The sequence below is a fragment of the Patella vulgata genome, chromosome 9, assembly GCF_932274485.2.
Source record: "Patella vulgata chromosome 9, xgPatVulg1.2, whole genome shotgun sequence".
NCBI lineage: Eukaryota > Metazoa > Mollusca > Gastropoda > Patellidae > Patella > Patella vulgata.
Genome location: NC_065887.2, coordinates 3,557,941 through 3,572,157, shown reverse-complemented (window position 1 = coordinate 3,572,157; position 14,217 = coordinate 3,557,941). Strand labels below are relative to the sequence as shown.

The 14,217-nt window shown below is 36.1% G+C and overlaps 2 protein-coding genes across 2 annotated transcripts; one reads left to right on the top strand and one right to left on the bottom strand.

Moving 5' to 3' along the window:
* Window positions 1–289: 289 nt before the first annotated feature.
* LOC126831598 (vesicle-trafficking protein SEC22a) lies at window positions 290–9,508 on the top strand. Its single transcript, XM_050562190.2, has 6 exons — window positions 290–653; window positions 1,297–1,460; window positions 2,527–2,697; window positions 3,818–3,942; window positions 4,439–4,507; window positions 5,747–9,508. The coding sequence occupies exons 1-6, from the start codon at window positions 460–462 to the stop codon at window positions 5,945–5,947; spliced, it is 924 nt and encodes a 307-aa protein (XP_050418147.1). The 5' UTR covers window positions 290–459; the 3' UTR covers window positions 5,948–9,508.
* A 1,791-nt stretch (window positions 9,509–11,299) lies between these two features.
* Window positions 11,300–12,179, bottom strand: LOC126831604 (NADH dehydrogenase [ubiquinone] 1 beta subcomplex subunit 3). The gene is made up of 2 exons (XM_050562200.1): window positions 11,965–12,179; window positions 11,300–11,585 (listed from the first exon to the last, which is right to left on the bottom strand). Exons 1-2 carry the CDS (start codon window positions 12,081–12,083, stop codon window positions 11,423–11,425), a joined length of 282 nt encoding a protein of 93 aa, XP_050418157.1. The 5' UTR covers window positions 12,084–12,179; the 3' UTR covers window positions 11,300–11,422.
* Window positions 12,180–14,217: the final 2,038 nt, after the last annotated feature.

The following is a 14,217-nucleotide window of genomic DNA, read 5'->3' as shown; positions in this document are numbered from 1 at the left end:
TAAATCTTTAATGAAAAAAAAGCAAATAAATACCAACTTCCGGTTGATGTGGCGGTGTGTTTGTAAACATATTGAACAAAATCAAGCGTAACACGTTTCTTTATCTCAAATTGATGCTTTTTCATAATAATTGCTGGATTGTTTAAAGAAAGAACCAGTTTGTTAGTAAACGTAATTAAAGTTTCGGATTAACGAAATCCAATACTCAGATTTATTCAAGAACAACTCGTGACAACTGACATTTTTAATTGAAAATGAAAGTTGTTAAATTTTTTTAATGAATTAGATATTTGTGAATTAACTCACTAACAAGAGTCATTTGTTCTTCAAAATAAAATGACAACATCATTCTTGTCATCAGTGTTTAGAAAATTTAGAAAAAGATAGCCTCACCTGTAATAAAATTTGAAAAAATCATAGTTGTCTGTAAGCTTACGTACACGACAATACTTTTCCATAATGTCTATTCATTTTGCGATGATCGCACGATCGCGGGATGGACTGCCTTTAGCGGGATCAACAGATGGATCACCAATAGAACAAGATCTGGATTATCAAGAAGCGTACAAAGATTTAAAACTTTTGTCAAGAAAAACTGGAAATTTCACATTCAGTGATCGATGTTCATATCCCTGTGGTAGATTCAGTGTACAGTTAGTTGATTACTCTTTATCTCTTTCAGGGGGTGATTGAATTGTTTAATGTGTCATGCTTTACATCATTAGGTCTGTCATTGAGTCAAGGAGTAGGGTCACCTGTCCAACCATATGTGTTTTCTCCAGGTCCTCCGGTTTCCTCCCACATATACAGCTAAAGACCGATACACACAAGTGAATTATTGAAATAAAACTGAACCATATGTAAATCCCGAAATGGCTTGAGTCAAGTGAACGTTAAACCCCATTTCTCTTTCTCCAAACAAATAAACATTTTTTGAAGTACCAGTATCGTTATTTCCGTTCTCGATATCCCCTCATCCCTAACCATCTCTATTGATGTCTGACATGGTTGCCCCAGCAGGATGGAGGACCTGGTAAACAACGGTGTCTATTCGTTCTGATAGACAAATAAATGAGGTCCTGTTTCGTAGGGCCGCTGTCCGGATTAAAGTTTCTTCAAAAAACTGTGCATGGCATCAGAAAAGAAGGACTCTGAACCCCATTTCATTTCCTTTTGGAACCCTCAAGGGTCCATTTCTCTGCAACATTAAAATTACCTTGCACCATCCAATCGGTACCCAATTACAGCTGGATAGATATAAATACAAGGATTTATCATGATTTTATTATATTTCAGTTTGATTAGTGCTGTTGGGTTAACCTTCTTGGTTTTAACAGATGCATCTTATCCTCCTGTCCTGGCTTTCTCTTTTCTCAATGAAATAATGAAAGAGTTTTTACAAGAACATGATCATAAAACAGCTGAAAGTATATCTAGACCATATGTTTACATCAATTTCGGTAAGTTTACATTTTTATTTCTTTTTTAAAAGAGATATTTTATTTACTACAATGAATGGGAGATCTGGGAACAGGCAAAATGTCAGGCACCTATCCCTATTTTGACTCCCCTCTACATGTATATGCCTTTTCCTGAATCTACTTTATTATGGTGTACAGGTTTATCAAATAATTTTATTATTATGTACATGAAGGCCTACTATATAATTCTATTATTATGTACATGTAGGCCTACTATATAATATTATTAAGTACACATACATGTAGACCTACTGTATAACCGTCTTCATTAGCCCAGTTTGGAGCAAAACAGTAGACGTTAAATCCCATTTCATTTCCTATTCCTACTATATAATTTTATTATTATATACAGGTAAGTTTTCTTTGCAATTTTTTTTCTCAGGTAATTTTGAGACTAAAACAAGATGTGTGATTTTTGCTGTATCGAAGACAGGGAGGCTAAATTCCAACGGCTAAGAAATCTTTTATATATGGTCTCCGTATGTTCATTGGAGCTTGTCTGTCACCCATAATATGGGAGCCGGGGTAAATCCGTTTACAGTTGGAATTTGAAATAAGGGTAGACACTAGTGCCACTGTCCAGGCAAAATTCTCCTCATAGCACACTGTATGGCATATGGCTGTCTTCATGAACCCAGTAAGAGCATAAACAGTAATAATAATGTATATTTGTAAAGCGCCAACCCATCCACAAATGCATGCTCTAGGCGCGTACTATGTACTCTATGGTCACTATTTACATGTACACACATATCCGGATCCACTCTAGCTAAAATGCACTGTTAAATAGATGAGTTTTTAGTTTTGTTTTAAAAGATTCAAGTGATGGAACTGTTTTGAGAAAGAAATCTGTTTTACTCTCTGGTGGAAAATTATCTATGATTTGCGTGTCATCAGCATACGAATGGTGCGAAAGATTGTGACTTCTAATTATAGAGGCTACTTGGCTGGTGTAGAGCACAAAGAGAATAGGACCGAGCACGTTAAACCATGATAATTGTGATGTGATGTTAAAAATCGTAATGGTGTTATGTTCTACTTTTAGCTATGTTTATACAGAAGACAAAATCAAAATACAACAGTCCTCGATCATTAATGACTAAATTAAATTTTTCTGCTTTAACACAAGAATATGAACTACGACCCCCATATAACATATCTAATGGAGAACTTTATCCGGAGATCGGAACAAAAACATCATCTTTTAGAACTGCAGGTAAAAAATTTACTTAAAGGCTCTAAGACCACATATTGATGTGATTGATTATAAAATGTCCATCGTCCCTGTGTTTTCACGACAGGGTAACATCATCACCATTTATTGAAATGGACCAATATTGAATTCTTATTCCTGTTTATAAATTTGAATGTTATGGAAAATATTGATTTAGAGATTTAGCTCCTCTAAACATATGGGTAGCCACGGTGGCTTAGTGTGTAAGACGATAGTTCGCTAATCTGGAGGTCCTATGTTCGATCCTTACGTTGGCTGAGAAAGCTCAACTGGATTTACCGGTGTGGTTCTGTCTTGTCAGTTGTGTAGGAAGGGGGACCTAGCAAAGGACAAAATTTTCCCTCATAGCACACTGTATGGCGTACGCCCGTCTTCATTAACCCAGTAGGAGCAAAACAGTAGGACATTAAACACCATTATATTTCATTTCTTTAAACATATGAAATTTTCCGCAGTTTAATCCATGTTGATTCAATCGATTGAAAATAGGCAAATGTTGACAAATTTTCAATTCACCATATCTATGTAAATATTGAAAGGAATTAAACCATTTTTGGATGATGGGAATCACGTGGCTAAGTTGGTAAGACGCTGGCTCGCTAGCCTGGAGGTCAGGTGTTCGATCCCTGCATTGACCGAGAAAGTTCATTCAGATTTTCCGGCGTGGTTTCCCCTTGTCAGTGATGCAGGATGGAGGGCCTGACAAGGACAGCTGTTGATCGGATGGGACGGAAAACTGAGGTCCCGTGTACACATTGGCGTGCACGTAAAAGATCCCTTGGCAGTTGGAATTCGATATAAGAGTAGGCCGTAGCGCCGCTGCCCGGGCAAAATTTCCCTCATAGCACACTGTATGGCGTATGCTCATCTTCATTAGCCCAGGTTAGGAGCAGAACAGTAGGACGTTAAACCCCATTTCACTTCATTTCATTACATCAATAGAGACAAGTGTTGTATTCCATTTCATTTCGATTCATTTTTGGATGATATTCCCTTTAGATGTCCAAATTTCAGCTTGTATGATACAAGGGATTCCTTAATCGCTAAATTGACATTCAGAGAATTTTAACCAAATCTAAAAGTTTTTTTTTATTATTTACAGCTTCTAGCAGAAGACATTATGTATCTTTTGATATTTTTGGTTGGGTAGCAACTGGTTTGAATATTTTATGTGCCTTTTTACATCTGGCTCGTGGTATAGCCGTTATTCAGGATGGACACATCGAGGTAAGTATCATGGTGTGTTAGTTACATCTGGCTTGTGGTATAGCAGTTATTCAGGATGGACACATCGATATAAGTAGCATGGTGTGTTAGTTAGATATTGGGCCTATGTTAATTCTAAAAGTTGATAGATTGTCTTATTTTATTCAATTAAAGAAACTTCATGTTTTGAAGACACAGCTCCCGCTGACAGTTGTATCTGAATTGTCCATTTTTTCCATTGTTCGGATGGGGAAAACAACAGAGGTCCCATGTAGACTTTGGCATGCACGTAAAAGATCCCTTTGCAGTTGGAATTTGTAATAAGAGTAGGCTCAGGAGTGCAGCCCTGGAAATTATCACCACATTGTATATGCCTGTCTTCATTATCTCAATTTGTGCAGATTATAATTTAACAAAAGGCAAAAAAGAGATCAACATTATTCTAAAAGAGAATTAACAATACATGCCCCACCCTCACTTGTAACCATGGTAATGTGTTATATCTTCTATATTTCAGGATTATAGCAGTGATTTATTTCAATATGGACTCACATTTATGTTATGTTGTGGATTCTTTCTCTATCAGGTAACGTTATAATATTGTCTGTCGGGTAACGTTATAATATTGTCTATCAGGTAACGTTATAATATTGTCTGTCAGGTAACGTTAACGTTATAATATTGTCTGTCAGGTAATGTTATCATTATAATATTGTCTATCAGGTAACGTTATAATATTGTCTGTCAGGTAATGTGTTAGGTAATGTTATCACATTGTCTGTTGGGTCTGTCAGGTAACGTTATAATATTGTGACATTAAAACACAGATTCTAATATTTCCGAATACCTACATGAAACACCGATGCTGATTGGGTAATCGAAAGTATAATAATAAACGAAAGTTTTTTTTAAACTAATCTATTGGTAATGTGAATTAAACACCATTCTATTCTTTTATAGGAAGTGTTTGATAACAATGGTTCAAATACAGAAAAATTCACAATTCTAAAAATCTGAATAGGTGGTTTTAACACATCTGCGGGTAATGACAAGGTCTGTCATTGAGTCAAGTGCCATGGTTTCGATTTCCTGCTTGAACGTGACAAGGAGTAGGGTCGTCTGTCCAACCGCATCGGTTTCCTCCCACTGTTATATACCCCTACGTGCAAGAAATTTATTGAAATAAAATTGAACCACACGTTAGTCCCAAAATGACCTAGTTTGTGTCAAGTGGATGTTAAACCCCATTTCTCTCCCCCTCCTAGTGGACATTAAAGTGCTTTTCTCTCCCCTGGTTCCGCAAACATGTACTTGTTAATAATCTTCTTGTTCTTGGGGGTGATGCTCCATCGAAAATCTTCTCATTCTTTGGGTGTGATGCTCCATCGAAAATCTTCTCGTTCTTGAGGGGTGACTCTCCATCGAAAATCTTCTCATTCTTGGGGGTGATGCTCCATTGAAAATCTTCTAGTTCTCGGAGGTGATGCTCCATCAAAAATAGCCTCAGACTCTGACAAATAATGCGATCAACATAAAACCTGGCATGCTTGTTTTTTGGAATTCAGAATTCCAAAATGGCTGCAATGATGTCATAGTTGGTTTCTGATTCATTTTGTGCGCTCATATTTGTTTAAAATTTGGACAATTCTGCATCAATAGACAAACTTCAGAATTGACTTCAGAATTCCAAGATGGCTGTGATGACATCATGGTTGATTTTGTACTCTCATACTAGTCTCTATCATCCAGGTCTAGGAGGTTCTGGGTGACCGAGACTACTCTCATACTTGTTTAAAACTTTAAATATTTCTATTTGATATTTCAGGTGTTTTTAATGTGTTTTCCGACGACGATGAGGAAGCCGTTGGCATGTGGTACGTTAGGAAGTATTTGTGTCTGTCAACTTTATCTTTGGGAATATCGAACTAACGTAGAGATTCTATTTCATGTGTGCGTTGGGTGTACGGCAACTTTTGTCATTTTTACTCGTAAAATCCAAGAAAAATTACCCCAATATAATTTATAGTATTACACAGGGGATGCTCGACTGAACGTTCTGGAATTGAATTCTCTCAATACCAAAAATAGTGTAAATTGGGTGAAAACGAGGAATTCGGGCTACAACGCATGTGACGACTGCATAAGGAAATCTCTCAACCAACCGTGACAGCTGAAAGATATTGGTTGTTTTTGTTTACGTCATGAGTGACAGGAATGAATTACATGTCACTCGATTGCAATTCTGTCTATTTTGGACGTTCCGGGTTGACGATCGAGCCTCCCTATGTATATATTCAGTCGTCACAGTAGAACTTATTATTATGCCATACACATGTGGAGCACGAGTTTTGTGTTTCTTGATCAAAAATATTTGTTATAAACAGTGATTGAAAGTTGAGTAAATTCTTAACTTAAAGGGACCATCCCAATTTTAACAGAGTCTTGAAAATAAAAGTCTGTGTACGTATGAAATTTAAGCGCCAAAATATAGAGGAATGTGGTATTTATCTTGTCTGAAAAATTCAGCTCAAAATTTTGAGTCGCTTGGACGTGAACTTCAAAACTGCTTATCCGGACACGTAACCCTTTTAAGATTTCAGGTCAATTTTTTCATTGGGTGACCTTATAATCTATTGCCATTCTTTTAGAGGTCAAAACAGTGCATTTTAAAGTGCTGTACTTCATAACGAACGGTAAATTTCACCTACACATTATTTTTATAGAATAAAAATCTGGTTTTATCCAGACACCATATAATACAGCTTGGGACACCGGTCTCCATTTCCAGATGAAGACTGGTGGATTTAATTTGTTATAAAACGTATCACGTATATTGATTTAGATGCTTGGCCCTAAGGCAGCAGTTTTTAAGGGCTTTTCACGCAAAATTAAGCAGTTTTATTCTCCAAAATATAGCCGAGACTGGCCCTTTAACTTAAGGCTGAGAATGCTTTGTGAATTCGGGACTTGTCTAAATTAGTCTTGCTAAAAAACATTTTGGTCTGAAAATTATTAAATAGAAGTTATGGTCATCTAAATTTCACATTACTTTCTATTGAATTCATGCCCTTCAACCTTGTCAGCCAATGCCTGAAGGATATTTCATTTCTATCAACTAACATCAAACACAAGACAGCATCTAATCTTATTTTTTTTTGTGTTAATGATGTTTATTACTATCTCGAGAATATTTTTAAAGTTTTTATTTTTATTTGATATAAATAAGGAAATTGGTTATTGGGCACATTGACAATATAGTATACGATCAAGAATTTCATTTCAAGGAATTTTGGTTATTTTTGAAACCATACAAATCTACAAATAACTTAATTGTCATTTCCATGTAGAATCGTCTTTTTATGGGGTTGGTAGGGTACCTAAATTTGCTTTCAGATCTAGATTACTAGAATAACCAACAAAATATCATCAGTAAGAAAGATTCCAAATACAAAACTAGCACAAAATGCAGAACAGATTAGACACTTGTATCCAGCAAAATGTTGAAAGGAAAGGGGAGAGGGGTCCACAAGACCCCCTGTTTCCGATAATGTCAAATGGTGAATGTTGCCACTGCCTCACTTCCGTTCTATTTGCAGCATTATACTGGACATTAAGTAGCTGAAAATGTATAAAATTCTCGTTAGACAATTATGAACCAGTTCCTCACAAACGTTAAGGATATGGTTGTGGGGTTCCGAAATACCTCTTGTATGCACACAAGGGTTAATGTTGCAAAAAAAAGTTGTTTGAAAAAATTTTGGAAGGGCTATATTTGCACAAATGTATAATTTGTACTCATTTCATGTCTAATATTAATTTTGGATGTAACATTGATGAGAAATTATTTTGAGATGTAACCAAAATTCCTTGACGTCAAATTCTTGATCATATATACACATACTGTCTTTACAGACACAGTATGGTCCGATCTATAAAAAATGAAATGGTGGGTAGGGGTTTTAACCACCTATTGGGCTAATGAAGACAGACTTAAGCCATACAGTGTGCTATGAGGAGAAATTTTGTGCGGACAGAGATGTTACGACCTACTCTTATATCAAATTCCAACAGCCATGGGATCTTTTACACATGCACGCCAATGTGTACACAAGACCTAGGTTTTTTGTACCATCCAAACGACTATATGTTGTCCTTTGCCAGGCCCTCAGTCCTGCACCACTAACATAAAGGGGGAAACCATGCTGGAAAATCCTGATGAACTTTGTTGGTCACACTGGGATCGAACACCGAACCTCCAGGTTAGCAAGCCAACATCTTACTGACTGAGCCAACGTGGATCCTATCTACACGTTATTAGTATTTATTGGACACTTTTCGTCCTTTTAAGTAAAATTCGGAATTGTAATGTTTATGATTGTTAATACTTGTTATGACAGAAACTCTTTGTTTTCTGTCAATTAAATTCTTTTGAATTAGGTTGATGTCATGTGTTATTTTGACTAGTGATGGGACAATCTCTGTATGATTACATTACCATGGAGATCTAATTTTAGACCTATGTTTATGGAGATCTAACTCGAGATTTAATTTTAGACCCATGTTATATTACCACAGAGAATTAACTATAGGTCCATCTTATATTATCATGGAGATATAACTATGTTATATTACCATGGAGATCTAATGATAGGCCTCTCTTATATTACCATGAAGATATAACTACATGTATAGGCCCATGTTATATTACCATGGAGATCTAACTATAGGCCTCTCTTATATTACCATGGAGATCTAACTATAGGCCTCTCTTATATTATCATGGAGATCTAACTATAGGCCTCTCTTATATTACCATGGAGATCTAACTATAAGTCTATCTTATATTACCATGTAGATCTAACTATAGGCCTCTCATATATTACCATGGAGATCTAACTATATAGGCCTCTCTTATATTACTATGGAGATCTAACTATAGGCCTCTCTTATATTACCATGGAGATCTAACTATAAGTCCATCTTATGTCTTGATGTGACATCCTTCTATACAGGGTTGAGAGCAAGTTAACAAGTTAATAGGAATTAATTATCCAAGCTGGTTAAACATTTTTATTTTCGCGCCTAACCTATTTCAGAGAGTGAAAAAACCTTATTTTTGATCATTTTTTTTTATTCTATACTCCCAATCCAGGATTTAGGTGGCATTTTGACGGGAAAACGTTAAAGAAACAAATATAATTTGGTACCTTCGACCTTGACCATTTGCTGCTCAATGCTATTGATGATTTAATCCAAAAATGATTAATCAAGACTGTGATTTTTATCCTACTGACTTTAGTAATGATGATGGAGGCTAGGCCTAAAACTCAAAGCTTATATCTCGGTTCAGAATGGATCAATGTGACTGAAAGTTTTAGCAAATTGCCTTAACATTATCTAGATTTTAACTATTATGGCGAGAACTGTCAGCTCTTTATCTAATCTCCCATCATGACCCATTACTAAGTTAACTGCTGTCAACCGTGTTTATATATTAATGGATATGGGTTATGTTTATAATTATATTAAGATTCTAGTCTTGTATCATCAATAAAATAAATTGCCACTATATTTATTGCTTGTTTTTATTCAATTATAGTTCAAGTATCTAATCGTGTGATCCATTGTCAACTACAATATTATGGAAGATGAATATCGATAGGGTTCATCGTCTAATGACCCTAAATGCTTCATACCAAATTTGAATAAAAATGTGGCCTCTATCACAGTTGAATAGCGATAGGGTTCACCCTCTCATGACCTAATGCATCCCCTGGCCCGACAGACTGGGCAACAACAAAATAAATTATCCCACACTAATATGTGGGCATATAACAAGATGTGTTTTTGTTGAAAAATGATCTAAGTCACATTTTTGTCTTTTCGCATGAAACACAAAACAGACTTCTGGACGAGAATGTTTGACGCGACAGAACAACAAGTGGGTTTGATTACAACTTCAAAATGATGTTTTATACGAACCATATTTACCAGTACAACTCACTTCAACTTTTCAGGCAAATTAAGGTCAAATAAAGGGTACAATTGTCCGGGAGACCATTTCAGAAGTGAGTTTGATCACAACTTCAAAATGATGTTTAATACGTACCATATTTACCAGTACAACTCACTTCAACTTTTCAGGCAAATTAAGGTCAAATAAAGGGTACAATTGTCCGGGACGCCATTTCAGAAGGGCCTTGGTTTGATGTGACTCCCATCGTTTTTACCTGAAATTGATTGTTCCACAAAAAGCTTTTTTCGTGGAAAAGGTGACTTAGATTGTTCCTCCCCTGAACTCTTCAATTGGGTTGGGCATCTTGTATCCTTCTACTGTCCTGAGAGAAAAACAACCTTTTACATGTAGATCTGAAGGTCCCCCCACCCTTTCTCTAAGGTATATGTATACTACATGGACGTTAAACCCCATTTCTCTCTCTCTTCCCCCCCACCCCTTCTCTAAGGTACATGTATACTACATGTTCCTATCATGTATACTACTGTTCCCATCACACACATGACATGTACATGTACCCCCACCCCCACCCACCCACCCACCCCTCAGGTTCATGTGTGTACCACTATTCCTATTACATACAAATGCGTTGTACCACCCACCTTAGGTTCATACTACTGATCTCATCACCCCCCTCCCTCAGGTTCACGTATAGTACGAAAGTCTATTCCCATTACATTCAAGTACCACCCACCCCCAGGCTCCTGTATATTACTGATCTCATCACATACATGACACGTACCGGGAATCCTCGTATTTAAGGCCTGCCGTTATTAAGCCCATGGGCTTAAATTTAAAATTTATTTTAGAGTGGTCAAACCACATGTGTTGACATTGATGGAGTCGCATCGAATTGGTGTACATTATACTGTTAGTGCCTTGAGAGGGTTTCACATCTTTAAAACTCTTTGGACTCCAATTGCAGGTGACATCTTAGACACTAAATGTGACAATTTAAATGTGTATGAATATGCAGTGGCTGTCGAGTGTAAGAAAGTAATTGTCGGGCATTGAAATTTAAAGTTTATGGACAGTTTCTTTTTGTATTTCAGAACATTTATGTGACGGTGTATCACAATTGTGTTTTAAAAACCATTTTTGTTGATGAGTTTGATTCGTTTCATTTAAAATTATAAAAAGAACCCAAATGTTTGTCGTTTTTTCTTCTTTTCGAATTTAAGCCCTGGGCTTAATTTCAGAAGAAATGTTTCATCACTGACATGGTCAAATTCGAAATTAATCCCACCAGGGCTTAAATACAAGAATTCCCGGTACCCCCCCCTCTTACATGTAAGTTTATGTATACTACTGTTCACAATACAAATACATGTCCCACCGAAAAGACCAGGAAGACACATCATAAAATATTCCAATAAATTTATTTCTAGTTGTTGTTTATCACCACACCACTAGGTGAACTCATATTGTCTTTAGTCTATCACTTTTTATACGCGGATCATTGATATTCAAACATATTAACTACATCTAATGATGATCATCATGGCCGCCTCTTTTTTTTAAAACCAATTTATCCACCAATATCGTGACAACCATGGCTGCAGCAGCATATTTAAACCCCCGAAAAAATGAGTATCTTACACCATCCATTAGTCGTGGGATTTCCGGTTGATATCTCCATACTTCATTCCTAAAATAGTAAAGATAGGTTGCTAGGCAACAAAACATATGCTCACAGCAGCTAAATCAGCTGACAGTTGACAAGGGTTGTAGGATATTGGAGCATTCACAACACACTGATATGAATTTCTACTTTAAATTTAATAGTTATATTATTATTATCGAAAACTAACATACATACAGCTTTTATATATTTAACAACAATCAGCTTCGCTCTACTCAGGCAATGTCTGTTACATAATACATATTAAAGGTCAGTCATTTAATACAGAGGTATAAGAAGGCTTTCACAACACCTTTGTGAAACAGATTGACTTCAACTTCAATACTTGGAAAGTTGGTTTGAATCTCTCTAGAATCTACACAACACAGAATCAAGATCAACCTACCGGATCCATGGGTCTTTCAGACCTTCCCTGGCTAACAGTTTTTGGTATTCTTCTAGTTCAGGAATTCCCTGCCATTTGTAAGTTTTCCAGTCGGGTATCTCATAATTTCCCCCCGTCATTCTTGCTAAACTAGAAGAAACACCGAAACGTCGACCGGTCACCTTACAGCAATCTGACCTCCAAACGTAAACTTCCTGTTGCGGATTAGGGGGACACAACTCTTGTTACTTTACTTGGATACAGACCACCACTTTAACACACCTGTCTGTCCAGTTTCAGTAAAAGGTCTCTTTCAAACTGTTTAAGTTTCCTTCTCTTTTTTTTTACTAGTTGAGACGACAAACAGGCAATAAAGCCCGAACCGCTATGTCATTTGATAATGACAGCTGTAGCGCCGTTAGAAATCAAAGCAGACAAGGCAACTGCCATAGGCCTATAAGTTATAAATATTTGCATAAAAAGTAGGAGGCGCATTGTGAATAAAAAGATAGAATGCACGGAATAATTAAAACTATTAGGGGTCGAGACATAGCAAGAATTTAATATTAAAAACTCAATGATCTGCTATAAATTTTCGCTTTATCTGTCATTAGCACGTTTTGTAAAGAACTAGGCGTAGTGGTCTGATTCCATAAAACAATTCGGTAGAAGTTATCTCCACTGATCATGAATAATAGCCAATCATTTTTCATGTTACATGAGAAACAGGTGTACGAACGTATCGTAAGCTATAATTGGCCCAACCCTCCATTAATTTTTAACATGGCTTCCAAATCCAGATTTCTAAAACGATTGTTTTAATTATGATGTTTTCAACGAATAATATCTTTTTATATGGATGACGGGAATCGTTGGTCAATTAGTAGATAATGACCATGATCTTGGCTTGTGTTTAGATTTGTGAAGATACTTGCATCAGACAGAAATCGCAAGAGTATGCCTTATTTATACCCTTTCGGCTTTCTTGAATCTTTACTTTATTGACGTTTGGTTATCTACATCTCTCACTAAATCAATCATTAAACTTTAAAATAAAGCTTTAATACGTGAATCGTTCATCTAATGAATATTGTCAAATGTTAAGAAGGTTCCCATTGAAGTTTGAAAATATAAATTCTGGACTATAAAATTATGAATTTAATTGATTATTTAGCCTGTGTATGGGCCTTTATAGAAAATTGACAGTTATTCATATAAATTCATCGTACATTTCACCGTAGTATAATTGCTGACCTCATCTTTTTACTGGTAAATTTATAACCCCCTTCAAGTTTTTTTTTATAAAATCAGTCTAACATACCAAAGTTAGTTTTGACAGTAGAACTTATCATGTTTCAATACTGTCATGACTGATACATTTTCTTAATAGTTATTGACACGCCCCTTTCTTGATAAAACAATAGCCAAGTAAAACCTTTTCATTTTAAACTTCACTGCAGCGGTCATCGAACTAAAGGATCAATCCAGCCCAGCATTCATTCATTGGATATCACAAGATGTCACATTGGATATCAGTTCTACAATTTGAATATTCCATTCAATTTTTGTCCAGTTTGGGCGCAAATGCCGCCATGAAATCAATTTAAACTTCTGGGAACTTTAGATGACCGGAACTTATATTCAGATTATTCAATTTAATGATAATTATGTTGGACCAATAAGTTTTTCGACAAGATTAATTTTTAATGCTATTTTGATAATGTATAAACCAACCTGGCGGTCTTCCGTCTATAATTGTTTAACACCAAGTTCAATCTATTATCACCAAGCTTGATGACAATCGGGGTTGTGTAGTTGATAACTGAGTGTATGGCACATTGCTGGATTCATTCAAATTTTTATATATCCTGTAACTGAGGGGTAAACATTTACGTGCAGTACATGTAATTTATTTTTTGAAATAGAAACCGGTCATGCAGCCCTTTGTAAGTGATGCGGAATATTTTTTTTTATATGACCTAACCATGATTTGACAAGGACAGCTGTCTAGTTGTTTGAATGGGTAAAAAACCCAATGTCCTGTGTATACATTTGAATACGATATAAGTGTAGTCCATAGTGCTGCTGCCCGGGCAAAATTTGCCTCATAGCACACTGTATGGCGTATACCCGTATTCATTAGCCAGGTTCGGAGCAGAACAGTAGGACGTTATACCCCATTTCATTTCATTTCATTTCCTAACCGGGGGGTTGGATGGCCGAATGGTTAGCACGTGTGCGCTGTATCATAAAGCCTGTCATTAAGTCAACTGG